Source organism: Manihot esculenta, chromosome 15 (genome assembly GCF_001659605.2).
Source record: "Manihot esculenta cultivar AM560-2 chromosome 15, M.esculenta_v8, whole genome shotgun sequence".
NCBI lineage: Eukaryota > Viridiplantae > Streptophyta > Magnoliopsida > Malpighiales > Euphorbiaceae > Manihot > Manihot esculenta.
Window position 1 is genome coordinate 7,594,268 of NC_035175.2, and position 16,564 is coordinate 7,610,831.

At 38.0% G+C, this 16,564-nt stretch overlaps 3 protein-coding genes across 3 annotated transcripts; 2 read left to right on the forward strand and 1 right to left on the reverse strand.

Moving 5' to 3' along the window:
* Window positions 1-5,817: 5,817 nt before the first annotated feature.
* LOC110601623 lies at window positions 5,818-6,474 on the reverse strand. Its single transcript, XM_021738825.1, has one exon. The coding sequence runs from the start codon at window positions 6,472-6,474 to the stop codon at window positions 5,818-5,820; it is 657 nt and encodes a 218-aa protein (XP_021594517.1).
* A 343-nt stretch (window positions 6,475-6,817) lies between these two features.
* Window positions 6,818-9,206, forward strand: LOC110602708. Its single transcript, XM_021740299.2, has 3 exons — window positions 6,818-7,524; window positions 8,320-8,437; window positions 8,535-9,206. Exons 1-3 carry the CDS (start codon window positions 6,908-6,910, stop codon window positions 8,751-8,753), a joined length of 954 nt encoding a protein of 317 aa, XP_021595991.1. The 5' UTR covers window positions 6,818-6,907; the 3' UTR covers window positions 8,754-9,206.
* Window positions 9,207-11,797: 2,591 nt separating this feature from the next.
* LOC110602264 (BES1/BZR1 homolog protein 4) lies at window positions 11,798-16,248 on the forward strand. Its single transcript, XM_021739745.2, has 2 exons — window positions 11,798-12,392; window positions 15,075-16,248. Exons 1-2 carry the CDS (start codon window positions 12,177-12,179, stop codon window positions 15,840-15,842), a joined length of 984 nt encoding a protein of 327 aa, XP_021595437.1. The 5' UTR covers window positions 11,798-12,176; the 3' UTR covers window positions 15,843-16,248.
* The last annotated feature ends 316 nt before the right edge of the window (window positions 16,249-16,564 follow it).

Sequence of the window (16,564 nt, forward strand, 5' to 3'; positions counted from 1 at the left end):
GATGGAAATGAGTTTTTGCATGAAAATAACCTTGGAGGAAAACCCAGGTTCGGCCGCCGAACATGCAGGCATTTCGGGTGTGCCTTAGGCCCCCGAAGGCTTAAGTGAGGGAAGTCCAGGTTCAGCCGCCGAACCTCAAGTTCGGCCGCCGAACATGGCATGCATGCGGAGGCACGTTTGGCCCCCGAACGTGGCCTGGCCAGCCACTATAAAAGGGTCCCTTAGCCGAAAACGGGCGAGTTTTTCTCCCCATTGTCGGCCAAGGTGAGCTCTCCGCCACCCCTCACCAATCTTGAGTCCTTTCCTTCAAATCTTTCACGATTTTCACTAGTTTTCACCTTGTTTTGAAGATTTTCAAGTTTTGAGCAAGTTTTGGGCTTGGAGACCCAAGGAAGTTGAAAATCTCCCATCTCCAAGTTTTGGTCGTCCCTCTCTCGATCTTCAAGAGGTAAGGGCCGATCTTGAACTCATTCCATGTTTTAAGTAAGTTTTATGAAGATCTATGGGGTAGAATGCATGTTTAGCTTATAGTTAGGTTTATGAGTTTATGTTGTATTTTTGGACAATGTGGCTTGCCAATGCATGTTTGATGTGTTGTAGATGGGGCTTAGGATAGTTTGAAGCCCCTAGGAGCTTGTATGCTTGTGTATGTGTGTTGTAGAATAGGTTTATGCATGTTTGGAAAGTTTTGGAGGCAAATGTGCATAGAAGAGCTGAGTTTCTGCCATTTTGGGAGAAACCAGGTTCGGCAGCCGAAGGAACTTTCGGCCGCCGAACATGCTTGTGGATGCAGCCTTCGGCTGTCGAAGCTTGCCCCCGAAAGAGGACTTTCGCCTCTGTCTGGGAGTTTCGGCCGCCGAAAGTGCCGCCGAACATGCATGAGTTTCGCCTCTGTCTGGGAGTTTCGGCCGCCGAAGGTGCCGCCGAACCTGCCTGACTTTCGGCTCTGGAGGGACTTTCGGCCGCCGAACCTGCCGCCGAAAGTGCCCTGTCCAGCCCTCTTTTGCATGTTTTTCTATGATTGTTTCATGATGTTCTAGGGGGTTTTTGGGGGATGTTTTTAGAGTTATGTTCTAGTTGTTTGGTCCCTCATTTGAGTCCACCTGTGTAGGTTCGGACCCGAGGAACCGAGGACCCCAGCAGTGAGTTCAGCTGCTTCTGAGTCAGTAGAGCTTTAGCCAGAGGTGAGTGGAATAACTTTCTATGCTTATAAATAAATAAATAAGTTTTAGCATGATTCACGCATCATGAATGCCATGAGATATCATAGGGTGTTTGCATTAGAACTTACAAATATGTTGCATTGCATAATATGTTTGATGATGTGGATGAATGTTGGATGATCCTTTAGTCCTCATATGTTATGATGATGATGATACGGTACGAAAGACCAGTGAGGCCCATTCTACGCCCCTGGCACCATGTAAGAGAAAGACCAGCGAGGCCCATTCTACGCCCCTGGCACAGTTGGACCATGTTATGTTATGTTATGTAAGGGAAAGACCAGCGAGGCCCATTCTACGCCCCTGGCACAGTTGGACCATGTAGGGGACTATTGGTGACAAATTCATCCTTGATGTGATTAGCTGTGATGTGATGCATCTCATGTTATCATATGTTTTAAATGTTTTATTATTCTGCTCACTGGGCTCTTGTAGCTCACCCCTCTCCCTTAACCCCAGGCTTGCAGGTACAGGGTAGACTAGGAGGTCAGCAAGAGTAATGAAGTCTTCTGTATGTAATAGATAGAATGTGGACATGACGAATTGTAGAATGATGTAATGTAAAAGTACATTATAGATATGTAATGTAATGATGTTTAAGAATGTTAGAAGTGTGCTTGACCATAGTATGTTGTTACCCCTTTTAATACATGATCTCAGACGTTTTATGATGTATATGTGAACCAACTCAACGCATGTTATGTAGCCCATTGGGGCTTTGATGAGATCCCACAGAGGGGTCAATGTTATGGTTATGTTTATGTTCAGTGCATGCACAGGTTGAGGTTGGTACTTGAGAAATGCAAGAAAGAAAAGTTTTAATTTTTATGTATGTTGTTGATCATGTATGGGATTAAACAGGTTCACAGGATGTATGTTAGGCTTGCTACGGGTCCCGGCGGCCTTAAGCCGACCTGGATCCTAGCGCCGGTAGCGGTCCGATTTTCGGGTCGTTACACTAAGGATCATCCAACATTTATCCACATGAACAACATCTTATGCAATGCATCATATTCGTGAATTCTAATGCAATACAACCTACTATAGAACATGGCATTTTATGATGCATGGATCATGCTAGAAGTGTGTCATTTCTGAATTTAACACATCAAGTTTAGTTCCACTCACCTGTAGCCACTGCTTGGCTAACTCTGGGCTACCTCTAACTCTGAAGCAGCTACTACTGCTAAACACCTCGGTTCCTTGGGTCCAATCCTACAATGGAGGACTCAAATGAGGTACCAAACATACTGATAAACAACTCTCCAAAAACCCTCTAAACCATCCTAGAACAAGCATAGAAATCATGCAAAGGAAAGCTGAACAGAGCACCTTCGGCGGCACCTTCGGCGGCCGAATGCTCCCTCCAGAGCCGAACCTCATGCATGTTCGGCGGCACCTTCGGCGGCCGAACCTCTTCTCCAGACCCGAAAGTCCAAACTTTTGGGGATAAGCTCAAGCAAGCTTAGGCAGCCGAAGCCACCTCCTCAGCACGTTCGACGGCCGAATCCTCCTTCGGCTGCCGAACCTGAGTTCATCCAGAACTCAGCTTCGTGCACCAACATGCTTCTCCAACCTCCAAACCCTCAACACATGCAACCAACCCTTCTAAAACATGCATAACTCACACAACAAACATATAGGAGCTTAAGACAACTTAAACTCCAACAAACAAACTCATCAAACAAACATAAAGCATAAAGGGTCCATAAACCCTAATATGCACAACTCATGCATAACTCCCTTTTCCCTTCATAAAACTCATGGAAAACAGTATAAAAACGAAGGATCGACCCTTACCTCGTACAGAACAAAGGCTGGTGTGATCCAAACGTAGAGCTATGGAGGATCTAAACTCCAAACTCTCCAAAACTTTGCTCAAAGTACAAAACCTTCAAAACAAGGATAAAACTCACTTACCTTTGAAAGATTTGATGAAAAACCATAAAAACCATCCAAGGGGAACAGGAACTCACCTCTGGGAGTGAAAAGGAAGCAAATCTGATCCATTTCACCGACTGAGGGCTCTTTATAGGCGGCTGACCGCCTCAGCTTCGGCGGCCAAACCTGCATGCAAAACCATGCAACGTTCGGCGGCCGAACTTGGAGTTTCGGGGGCCAAACCTAAGGCACTTTCGGCGGCCGAACATCACTTTCGGCGGCCGAACCCGCACTTTGTTCCCTTGGCCTTTTCTCTTCAAAACTCAAGTCCTTTCTCTTTCAAAACCTTAAAACACATAAAATGATTTTAGAAAAACGTTCTCTTAACTTTCTAGAAACTTCCGACATCCTCAAATGCCAGATTCCAACGACGGTCTGCCGGGAAAGAGGAATTCCGATGCCGGCGTCTAGCCGGGTATTACACCTGCCTTCAGCCTTGGCATGAAATGCTTTAGAAACTCCTCATGACTAACACCCGGTAGGTCAACCTAGTATATACCCGCCTTGCGGCCTTGGCATGAACTGCCTTGTTGTACTGGACCCATGCCCAAATGGCCACGTGGCCGCTTTTATGAATATGTTTAAGCAGACCAATGCTCGGATTTTGGCCTGACGATTGCCTTGTGGCCTAGCATAAAATGCGTTGTTATGCGAAACTCCTGCCTGGATGGCCTTATGGCCTTTTATGAATTTGTTTTCGCGGATCAACGCCCAGATTATAATATGGACCCATGTCCGGATGGCCTTATGGCCTTTATTTCCGCGGACCAACATCCAAATTATGTTCGGGATCCATGCCCGGATGGCCTGGCGGAACTCACCTTGTGACCTTTGTTCTTGTCTCCATGCTTTTATTCATCCAACATTTCTGGTAAAAAAAAATATTGAATAATACATCATAGTTTTATTTATAACATTTTTCACGAATTACTTTTTTTCAAGAATAAAACAAAAGACTCGATCATCTAACTTGACCAATGTCAAAATCTCGGAGTTTGACTTAGGGGCCGAGCATCTATGACACTCTCTTTATGGCCACCCCTATTAACACTTAGTCTTCTTGTAAATACATAAGTAACCCCCATAGGTTCACTATTAGGGTGGTTTTAGGAGTTGTTATCTCGTACGCTGGCCTCCTATCTCTTCTACTCTTTCTGATGAACTTTTAGAGTGTATCAATCCTTATTAACCTCTCGATCTCGTCTTTCAGATGCCGGCACTCCTCCGTTGTATGTTCATGGTCTTCATAAAAATAACAGTACTTAGTATTATCTCGCCTTTTAGCTTTTTTTGATTGGATTAGGAGGCCTTTTAACTTCCTTATCATTTTTCATAATCCACACTAAAATAGGTGTCCGTGAGTTATCCAGTAGAGTGTAATCCTTATACTTACCTTAGTCATTACTTTCTCGGAAGACTGGGTAACTTTTATGTTCTCCCCATATCCTTGCTTCTCAAGCTTTTGATATTGCTTTTGATTCACTCTTTTGTCTTCTTCTTGTCCTTCCAGGTACCTTGGAGCAGCTTGTAGCCGACATCCTTTGGAGCATCGTCTAATAACTCCTCTTTCTCGATCTTGTCCTTCCCTTTGGACCACATCTAAATTGTCCCTATTCAAGGCTTTGGGTATTAAAGGAGACGTCCTCTATTCCTCTAGGAGCCATAAGCAATACCTCCTCCTGAGTTTTGTATTGCTCGAAAGTAATCTACAACTTTCTAACATACTAGAACATCTACTCAATGCTTAGATTGTTGAGATTTATTTCATTAACTGTTGAGGGAGCGTTTTGTTCACTATCAGGGATGGAAGAAATAAAGGCATCTTTATTGAGACCCACCCTGATGTTTGACAGGGCGAGTCTATCCGATCTGTAGTCGATCTGTCCTGAGGCCAGATATTTTTTCTTAGTTCCTAGTATAATGATCATCCAAGTCTTGATTAGGAGTTGATCGTTTGAATTTTCTTTTTATGAGTAGGACCACTTATCAACTTATCAAATCTTGCCATATGGTTCTATTTTATAGTAACAGCCCGTAGTTTACTTTGAAAATTTTTTATATAGTATCGTACGGTACTTAATTTTATATAGTTATATATTTTTAATTCTATATAATATAAGCACTTCATTATATACTTTTTTTTTTCCTAGTCATGACCCATATTAAATGCTTTGAGGAGGACGATGAAGATGATCACACTCCATGTTCACTTAAAACCAAATTCACAAATGTTTAGACTATTTTTATATTTTTAATTTAAAGTTTTAAATTAGGTAATTCCTTATTATAATATCAAACTCAAACCCCTTTCACTTATAAAAAAAATTAAACGGTCTTTCTTTAGTGAAAACCTAAAACGAGTATTGATATTCAAGGAGTCGGATGATATTATATTGATAAACAAATTTAAAATGTAAGTTTTAAATATAAGGTGTACAGAGAATTTTATGCTCATTCTAGAGTTTATTTTTTCACATCAACATTATAATTTTTTTTTTCTATAAAGTCTTACACTCACTATAAATTTTAGGATAACTCTATAAGTCTTTGAAATTTTATAAATTTAATTATTTTATTTCTATTTTTTAAAATTATTATTAGTTATTTTAATTATTTATATTATTTTTTTTTTTTGAATCAAGAAAAACTTTATTTATCTTGTAGAATAATAATCCAAGAGACAATCAGGAATGTCAATCCAAATCTTGAATCTACCATGATGAATAGACTCTCTAGCTAATAAATGGGCGGCTCTATTTTCTGAACGCCGTACCCAACAAACATGAATGTTACCCTGAGACCGCATAATATCTTTGCAATCAGAAACAACTAATCCAAACTCTGAAAAGTCATCCAGAGGAGAGCAAATAACCAAGGCTAAGGATTGGTTATCCGTAAAAATACAACCCGCCTGAAGAAAACAATATCTAGCATAAGATAAACATTGACGCAAGGCCAAAGTTTCAGCAATAACAGGTTGCCCACCCCCCTCATAGAAACCCGAAATTGCAATGGAAAAGAAGCCTTCCAAGTCCTCAAATACTGCTGCAAAACCGAACAAATCAGCACTAGCAAAGACTGCACAATCAATGAATGCAATCCAATCAACTTCAAGAGTGGTAGCCTCAACTAATGGGAGCACACGAGGAACAGATGGGTGGGATAACGTCCTTGGTCGAGACACAAGTGAAGCCACATAATCATTAAAATAGGAACTAGCAGCATGATGAACCTCACTGGGTGACAAAACTTTATTGACCCACAATCTTTCATTCCTGGCATGCCATAACTTCCATGCATGTATAGCCATACGTGCAGTCCTTTCTCTGCCAAAAGTATTATAAATATGAATAAAGAAATCCATGAATATAGAAAAATCAACAGTAGTAGAAAAATCAGCAAGTCTCCATATTCTTATAAATTTAATTATATTTACATAATTTAAATATTAATATTATTTAATTTATTTAATTAAATTTAAAATAAATTAATTAATAGTTTTTTTGACATGAAAATTAAACAATTTAATTTTATAAAATAAAAAACTGTTAATTAAGTAATTTAAAAATAAAGATGAAATAGTATATTTTTTAAAAAACCCAAAAACCCAACGGTAATTCTCTTTAAATTTTATTTTTCGCATCAACATTCATTAACCCTAAAGTGAAAATGCATGTTGCTCCCTTCTCAAAAACCCTCCACAATCCTCAATCCCCTAAAACATACAAAGTATCCTTGCTCCGATGTCTCTCGTCAGAGCCCTCCTCACTTCCCAAAACCCTCTCTTCAACTCCGGCAAGCCTTTCGCCTCTCCTCTCCAATTTTCCATCTACAGAACCCTTACTACTTCCTCCTCTCCCCTACTCGAACCCGATGCCCAAACCGTACAAACAAAAAAGCTTAGCCTTTTATTCCAAGAAGCAGTAGGTTTATGTGAAAAAACGGAACCAGACATCGAAATTGAAAGCCACAGCAGCGGGGTGAAGAAGAAATTATGGGAGCTAGAGAGAGAAGTGAGGGATTTAAGAAAAGCAGATTCGAAGAATGACGAAAAACATCAGAATGTAGAAACCGCTGAAACAGGGGAATCCAAGAGTTTGTATGCGATGTTTACTGGAGTGAAACATAGAAAGAAAGTGGAAACCCAGAGAAGGGAGCCGGAAGAACCAAGGATTTTCAAGGAGTTATCGCTGGATATGAAAATGTTCGTGAACCATTTGTACGAGAATGGCTATTTTAGGGACGCTAATTTTTTGAGAGGGGATAGGCTAGATTTAAGTTGCTTTGATGATAGCTATGGCAGGGATTTTATCAAGTTTGCTGCAAAGAAGTTTGGCGAGGATCATCAAGAAATTGCTAAGTAAGTCGAATTTCTGGATTTTCTTATTTGATACTTTAAGATATGATCGTGTCTATTTGTGATTCTTCAGTTCGTGGTTAAGTGGTTATTTGGAAGGAAAAGTAATGATAACTATGTCCTCCATAAGTGAAGCTTAGGGAATATCTTGAAGGAAGGGATTTAGTTAGCTCAGCTGAAATTGCTGATTTGAAAAACTTAGACCACAGGCCTATAGTTTATGATTTCTCGACTTCCACTGGTTTTCAGCTGAAAGCATCTCCAGAAAATGATTTTCCTTCCTTTGCTTATGTCTGGGTGCAGTAAATATCGGTCATGGTGATGGAAATTTGCATCAGGTTTACTGAATGACGAAATCTTATAATTCTTATTTTCTTGTTCTTAAATGGGTAATGATTTTTTCTCTAAAGAACCTGGTTTTTGGAGTTTCAACATGAGATTAAAAAAATTGACTGCTAATGTGATGTTCATCTGTAAGCTATGCATATCATTATCGTGTTCACAACATAGATGTTACAACGTGAGATTGGATAATCTGTATATGCAAATGACAGAAATGAAGCGCTACTGGCAACTTACAAATGCAGCCTTCTAGTTCTAGGCTCAAAATTGTCTCATCCTTTTCTTGGGAGTTTTTCCCGCATGAATCTGACAGCCATAAAAGTAGAAATGTGGTTATATTTGTTCGTTTTGTTGTTCAATCTTGTGTGTTAATTATGTGAACATTGGTTTTCCAACTGCTCCCTTCTCCTTTTTGGCTGTGTTCTGTTTATTACAAGCTTAAGCTGTGGTTTACAGATGGTTGTCAGGCAGTGACTTGAAAAAGGTGGCTCTCTTTGGTTGTCCCTCCGCTACAAGAAGGGATGTTTTTTCTGCTAAAAGTTTGCGCAATTATTTTGAAATTAAAGAGGACACTGTAAGTTTTCCAATTATCGATTGATTTCATATTTATTGCAGCATTCAGATGCAAAGATCATAATTTTAGTCCATCATCATGTATATGTTCTTCTCAGGTATGTGGAAAATGTGTCTTAAAACATTCATGTAAGTTTGTAAACCAGAGTGTAAGGAAAGGTGATCACAAGACTTTGAATTTGGCTGTTGTAATGCGGCTCATCACCTTATATGCTTTGGAGGCAGTGCACCCAGAGTTGCCAGTGCCAGATGAGATAAAGGCTTCTGTCAGCCGTTTGCTAAAGGAAGTTGTGAAGTTGAGTCAAACCATTTCATGAGGCTACACATAGACCCAGATGTGAGTTCTTTAAACTAATCAACATTGTAATTTCTCTCATGACGGCTGCACATCTGATCTTGCTGCAATCATTTCTAATATTGGTTTCAAATATTTGGTGGCAACTAAATTGTGGAGGGTTTCACAAATACTTAAAATGGCATGGGAGAGATGGAGGTCTACGGAAGTTGGTTTTGTGGAAACACCAAGTCTTCGAAATTCAATACCAATTTTTTTCAAACATCATTTTGACAAATGTAGGGTTTATTTGGTTTAAGGGTTGGATGCGACTAATAATTGATAGTGTTTTTTTTTTTTTTTTTTTTTTTTTGTGCTAAGTTATGCCAAGTAAACTTTATCTAACGGGTGCTCTTGATGTGTAGAACGACTGATAAGAGAATATCTTTATAATTTAATTTATTATTAAAATAAATATACTTTGTTTAGTATATCATATTTATTTTATTATTGACATAAATAAACAAATAATATGAGAAAATAAGAATAACAATTTTATATGTGTAGATTGAAATAAGGGGAAAGTAATTTTATATCTTAAAACAATAGCAATGATTATAAAACAGTTCTAATTTCATAACTTTTTCAATTTTAGCAATTTGAGGGGTGTATCAATTGAACAGAAGTTGTTCTGTAGTTTTACTTACCAAATAAATTTAGAATCGCAATTGGTATGGATCTTCTATAGCTATTTCAAACATCTAACAAACACGTTCATGGTTGTCATGTTGGTTAGCCAGATTGTTCCTTTGGGATAGTATCAAATTTTCTAATTTTCATGAGAAATTGAGTTTGTCTGTGATTTTTCTTCTAAGCTGGAAGACCAGAAAAAGAACACAAGACCTTCCAGAAAATTTACCTGGACAATTCGCCAAACACTAGCAAGGAGGATAAATATTTCATCCTTGGTTTGTAGAACTCTCGTTTTATACGCACTCTTTTGATATGTATTATTAAGAGACTCATCGAGGAAGATAAACCCTAATCTGTCCTACTTGGAGTTGGATGTGGGTTTCGTTGTCTACTGTAGACAGTATGAAAATAAACCTGGTAGATAGTTTTGCGTGTGTGGGAGAGGCTAGAGTTGGTTTACATAGATGCAAGCCACCGCCAGGCAACAAGTTTGAAGCAGGCAGCGGGAATAATGAGGTGACGTGGTGTTGGCGATGGTTGGATTGGTATAGGCTCCAAAGGGAAGCTGATAGATGAAAGAGATCAAAATGACAAATTCTTTTCCACTTTTTAATTTTACTGTTTCTATTGTGGATGACATTAAATGGAAATGAGTAAATTATTAAAAGAGTAATTATTAACTATAACCGATAATCGCTGGGCTTCTGTCACTTGAATCAAGCCTAGCGCTCGAATCGAGTCAAGTTGAGATTGAGTTTTATTGAGTTCTGAAAAAAAAATATAAGTTCAAAATCTATTGGACTTGAAAAAAAATATAAATTTAAAATCCATTAGACTCCTCTAAGCGGATTGATTCAATATCGCGCGCTATTTAGTCTGTGACTGAAGGAGGTCAAACGGACTCTATGCTCAGGTCCATTGAATGAGAGTTTAATTCGATGATGTAATGAAAATAAGAGAGTAAATTCAGCTATCTCGTAACTCTATCAGTATGTGTCGAAAAAATTAAATGACTGCCTAATAGAGATGAGTATATTGATACATCCGTATATACGAATTTAAATAACAGAAATAGATAATATTATAGCAAAGTAACGATTATATGCAAATAAAAAAAAGATATAGAGAAAATCTGTAATCTCTTCAAATTAATCTTACAAAACCTTGCGCTTTTTAGATTTCAAAACATTAAGAAGAATATAGATTTTTTAGATTCAAAACATTAATAAGAATATAGAATGTGCAAATTGAGGCAAATTGTACTTGTCAATTAGTTGACCGAGATTTGTACAACTGAAACAACTTACGTAGATATGAGATGATATTAATCACAGCTGATTTATAATATTTTACAAAATATTTTGTTGTTTGATAATTATTTTATTTTCAATTTTCCTAATTGAGTATTTTCACGGGGAAAAGAAAGATGAAAGAGGGGTTCTTTGTGGGACCAGGTACTGCTTTCTGTGCGCCACGTGGTATTGCCTTTGTCTTCGGTTGCTGACCTTGCACGTATTAAGAGTTCGGCGCACGTGTCAACAGACATCTCAAGAGGTTAACGTCGTGCGGTGCATTCTAATTTGATCACTATTTTTATTACTAAATAAATTATTGTGAACAGTAATTATTATTTTTTTAAAAAAGTTGTTGAACAATTTTTGCAATATGGTAGTGCTTGTGTACAGTACATGATATGATCAATGTGAGTCACTTTGCTTTTCACGTGATTAAGTGTAAGGCGTGACCAAAAGTGGACCCTTTTTTTCAGACGCCGTTATCGACTGCCTTCCCCACAACAGTGCATCGCACTCGCTAACCATTACTCCATCAGTTGTTACAATTAAAAGAAAAAAACATTCGATTCATTTTGGAAATGAAAAATTCTGAATTTACAAATTCAAATAAGATTTTAAAATATTGCCTAACAGCTTTTTTTTGTTCAGATAACAGCTTAATTGAATACGCATTTTTTTTTAACTATTTCAGATTTTATTTAATTAAAAATAAAATACAAGCAGTTTTATTTATTTAAATAAAATTTTGAAGTAAATATTTGACCAGCTAATTATTTTAAAAATAATATTACATGTTGCCTTATGTTTCCTCCTTCATTGTCAAAATTGATTGTGTTGAAATGGTAATGGTTTTAAAGTAGTAAAATTCTCAAGTTGAAATTTGTGTTAAAAATTGAGATATGCTTTGTATAAAATGAAAAATCAAATCACAGAGAATAAATCCTACCAATTTCTCTTTTTAACTAAAAAAAATGTATTTAAGGATAAAAAAAAAAATTTCCAGTGACCTCCTTGCATGATAATGGCAAACATGTAAAATTAGATACGCATCAAGGGCTGTTAGAATCGTCAAACGTATTTAGCTGACCATCATCCTATGCTCTGATTTCCTGTCCCTGCCTTTTCCCGGGCTTAATCATGACCTCCTCCCGGTTTCATTGGCGGTTTCCCGGTCTAACCCCCCTCCCCTAACCTATCCACCTCTTCTCAATTCCCATATTCATGGATCTGATCTTTTGAGTCTCTTTCAACAACTTCAACCCATTTCTTTTGCCTGATCCAATGACCATAAAGCTGCAAAATTTTTCATTTTCCTATATTATTTCTCTTGAAAACCAAAGCCCATGTTAGCCCAAGTGAAGGCTTAGTTGATTCTTTGCTCAATTCTTCAAGAATCAGCAGATGATAGATAGAGATTCTTTATTTATTTCTGGAAGTAGGAGGTGGTAGTGGTGGTGCAATTCACTAGCTGAGGGACTATGACTTCGGGGACTAGGTTACCAACATGGAAGGAAAGAGAAAACAACAAGAGGAGAGAAAGGAGAAGGAGAGCAATAGCAGCAAAGATCTTTTCTGGACTTAGGATGTATGGCAACTACAAGCTTCCTAAGCATTGTGACAACAACGAGGTCCTCAAAGCCCTCTGCAATGAGGCTGGTTGGACCGTCGAGCCCGATGGCACCACCTATCGTAAGGTACTCCAAAATTTGTTCCCTTTTGTCTTGTTTTCAGTAGCATCTTGCGTAGTATTTTTTTTATTGATTATTGGAAGCAGCAAAAGAAAAATTAACTCCAGTTGTTGCATTTGAATAATCACCAAAGCCTGTTCTTGCACTAGTTAGCTGTTAGTTGCCCCAACCTCCGGCGTCTGTTAGCAGAGGCCAGCTGCTCTTTGTTAACATCTGCCGGTGGGGATGCGCATGGTAGCTCACTATAGCTTGGTGGGAGCGTTACTTATCTGACCTTTTCGTCTTTCTGGGTGATTGGTGGGGTTAGTTGTAAGATTTGCGTTTCTTTTATTCGCTACTTTTTGTATTATATGTGTATTTTAGATCTGCTCAGCATTGTTTTTCTTTCTATCTTGTGCCTTTTTGTTTACGTTGATATAATTTCCCCTTCTCGCGTGACCATGAGATTCTTTCTCTCTGTGCTACTTTTAACTCTAGTTGATCTGAGATAGAACAGACTATCTCAGTCTCAGATCCTGAGCAAAGGATAAAATTCCTTAACAAATGCACTTGGTTGGGTTGGTAACATATCATCCCCAAGGGTACTTTTGATAGAGAATTGACAGTACTCGTTCACATTGCACTCTTTTTATTTATTTGATAATTTTGGTCGTTTTGCTTTATTCATTGCAAAAGCCAAAGTAACAGACTTTTTCTTTTTGGTTCAGTTACTATTCACTTTTCTATTTGGGAGGCATAATTTCTGTGTTGGTTTGTGGTGATGTAGTTGAGTAATAATTAATTGGTGATGCAGTTTCTTGGAAATTTAACCATTTTGGGGGCCATTTATTGTGCATAACTTCTTAGTTAGTAAAATTGCTTTTTCAAAAAGTAGCCTCTTTATGTTGTTTGGAAGCTTGATAATTAGTTGTTTTATAGTATATTTTTAAATTTTAAAACATTTTTTTTAATCTCTAATCAATATGTTGCTTTTCTTATGAAAAAAAATATATATATGTTGCTTTTCTTATCAGCTGTCTCAACAATAGTGCCAAGTAAACCGCAAATGGTTTTGGTTGACCATGGGGATTAAAATGAGGCTTTTTGTTATTTCAGTGTATGGGTTTTGAGTCAATGAATTCCTTATAGAAATTAAATAATTCTCTTTCAGTTTTATGCGTTTTTGAATACTTAAGACACTGTTACCCTTTTTCCTTATGATGAATTTAAGTGTAAATTTTATGATGATGGTATTTGTTAACTGAAATTGGTCATCTAAAGCGTTGGTGCATGATTATGGATCAACTTGTGCTATGGAATTTGAGCACAAGTGTGTGGATTGAACCATTGCAAAATCAGGGCAACCTAGAACCATGAATATAAATAGAGACTTTGAGTATTGAGAAATTGCAAGACTATTGTTCTTTTACAGTGAATTGAACTAGGGATCATTGTTTCCTTCCCAAATCACAAGACAACAGTTGTACCCGTGCTGTAATGTAATGAAGAGTGTCAAAGCAATGTGAAAATCACAGTAGGATTTAGTTTTTTTATTTTTTTTTGTCCTTTTCTTTTACATATCAACTTCAGGGATGAATTTATAATTAATCACGAGGACTGTGTCTACTAATTATTATTTTGAGGAAATTCATTTAATAAACTTTTTGATGAAATACTGGAGAAGATACTGCATCTTGTGCATCAGTTTTTTCTTTTAATTATTTATCCCATACATGAACTTGCTTGCTTTTTTCCTTGGACCAGTGCAAGCTTGATTAATCTTCAAAGTTAGTTGCATGTATTAATTTTTTCCCTGCATGGCTTCTTCTGTTTTCAACCTTCTGTGTTAGAGCATACACTGCATCATAAATGCTGAACAACCAGTGCACTTGTGTTTGATAGTTGAATATTATTGTTTATATAGTCCTCTGCTTATCTAAGTTGGTAGAAGAGCAAGGCATTTAATCTTGGTGTAAACTTGGCATTGTTGCTGACTCGGTCATATTACGTACACAATGATATTCTTGAGACTCCAGCAGCTCTCCCCTGGGGAATTTTTAGTTGCTCAGGTCTAGTAAGTATGCAACCGAATTTGGGATTTAAAGCTATGTGTTGTAATATGGTACTAAGCTCACTTGGTTTTATCCAAGAAAATCACCGTAGCAGTGAACAAGCTGAAGATATGTATGTTATTACTGGAATTAGAGTTCAAGCGTGATGGTCTTTTGATGTTTTATATCAGTTTTAGAATAGTAGAGTAATTATCATCTAGTCAGTGAAAACTCCAAATGATTAAAACTAAATTGTTATATTTCTGCAACAAATCAATTGACTAGTCACCAATTTTTTTTGGATAGTAAAAAGTGCTGACAGACATAGTTGGAGTTGTTAATTTGAGAAACACGACTTCTGATGTAAGGTTATGAAACAGTACCTTTTAGGATCCATTTTTGAAGTGAAAACACAACAAGAAGGTTGCATACCGAGTGTGTCTATTCAATTCTTGTGAGAGATTGTATGTGCTTGGCTAATGCATACAAGGCCAACAAAATCATGACTCCTTAACTGAATAGAACTTTTCTACTTTCATTCTGTATCGTACCACTTTTTGCTGTGGCCTTATATATATTGGTCAAATTCAAGAGCCATCTCTTCAGAACCTGTTGATTCGTCTATGTATGCCTAATCATCATCATTCAATTTTTGCAGGGGTGCAAGCCTGTGGAGTGCATGGATATTGTGGGTGGTTCTGTGACAGCAAGCCCATGCTCCTCTTACCACCCAAGCCCTTGTGCTTCCTACAACCCTAGTCCTGCATCGTCCTCGTTTCCAAGTCCAGCTTCATCCTCCTATGCTGCTAATGCTAATGCTGATAGAAATTCCCTCATCCCATGGCTCAAAAACCTCTCATCTGCATCCTCATCAGCTTCATCCTCCAAGCTTCCAAATCTCTACATCCGCAGTGGATCCATCAGCGCTCCTGTTACCCCTCCTTTAAGTTCTCCAACTGCCCGAACACCTCGAATAAAAGCTAACTGGGATGACCAATCTGCCCACCCAGGCTGGCGTGGGCAGCACTATTCCTTCCTGCCATCTTCTACTCCACCGAGTCCTGGACGGCAGATTGTTCCTGATCCTGAATGGTTTGCTGGAATTCACATCCCACAGGGGGGCCCAAATTCTCCTACATTCAGCCTTGTTTCCTCCAACCCATTTGGCTTCAAGGAGGATGCTTTAGCTGGTGGTGGAGCTCATGGTGGATCCCGCATGTGGACTCCTGGGCAAAGTGGGACCTGTTCTCCTGCCATTGCTGCTGGCTTTGATCATACTGCTGATGTTCCAATGTCTGAGGCAGTTTCTGAGTTTGCATTTGGTAGCAATGCAGGAGTGGTGAAGCCATGGGAAGGAGAGAGAATCCATGAAGAGTGTGGATCAGATGATTTGGAGCTTACGCTTGGGAGCTCAAGAACCAGGTGATTTGGCATGAACATTTGATAAAATGGACAATGGGTTGCAGAATGAGAAATTCCAATGATCTCCATAGGCAAATATCAGTTCCATGTTGTACTTTCAGAAGAAAAAAGTTTACGAAGGAGAGATCAAGGTGAGCACACAACACCTGCTCTCTTTTTATGTCCTTTTCTTATCTGTTCTAAAATATAGGTGGTTTTCAAAGTGAAAGGGTAGTTTCACAACCCTTTCATTAGCCTGTCTGTACTATCTGGGGAGAGAATTGATGGACTTGTATGGGTGGGCAATGAAATTAGTGCTTGATAACATGAATCAATTGGAGGTAAATCAATGGCTATTGGCTAGGCCTACCTTCTGTCAAATTGTAATAGAGTGCATTTTTTTACGTCTTTGTTTTGTTCTTTGGTGTTAACTTGGTTGATGTCGTCTGGCCTGGCATCCTTCTTTTAGCCTATGTTTTCCCTGTCTTTGTCAATTACTTTCAGTAAAAAGGGGTTTTGTATAAGTTTCAGAATTACCCATGTATAATATCTGTGAATTTAAACAAACTATCTGAGTAGAAATGCTTAAATTGCTTTATAGAATTGCAAAAGGAAAAAAGAGTTGATCAAAAGGAAAAAAAAGAGTTAAATCAATCATAATTGTTAATCTGAGTGTGGTTTTATATTAGAGGAACTTAGTATGCCAAACTAATTTTGGTTGTTATTCTTTGATGAGGGGATGGATAA

What these genes read in the sequence shown, in the direction of transcription:
- LOC110601623 (XM_021738825.1), bottom strand. Translation starts at nt 6,474, where the DNA reads ATGGCTATACATGCATGGAAGTTATGGCATGCCAGGAATGAAAGATTG.
- LOC110602708 (XM_021740299.2), top strand. Translation starts at nt 6,908, where the DNA reads ATGTCTCTCGTCAGAGCCCTCCTCACTTCCCAAAACCCTCTCTTCAAC. An exon ending in GATCATCAAGAAATTGCTAA is followed by an intron (nt 7,525 to 8,319) that starts GTAAGTCGAATT and finishes TGTGGTTTACAG; the next exon opens with ATGGTTGTCAGGCAGTGACT. An exon ending in TTGAAATTAAAGAGGACACT is followed by an intron (nt 8,438 to 8,534) that starts GTAAGTTTTCCA and finishes TGTTCTTCTCAG; the next exon opens with GTATGTGGAAAATGTGTCTT.
- LOC110602264 (XM_021739745.2), top strand. Translation starts at nt 12,177, where the DNA reads ATGACTTCGGGGACTAGGTTACCAACATGGAAGGAAAGAGAAAACAAC. An exon ending in ATGGCACCACCTATCGTAAG is followed by an intron (nt 12,393 to 15,074) that starts GTACTCCAAAAT and finishes CAATTTTTGCAG; the next exon opens with GGGTGCAAGCCTGTGGAGTG.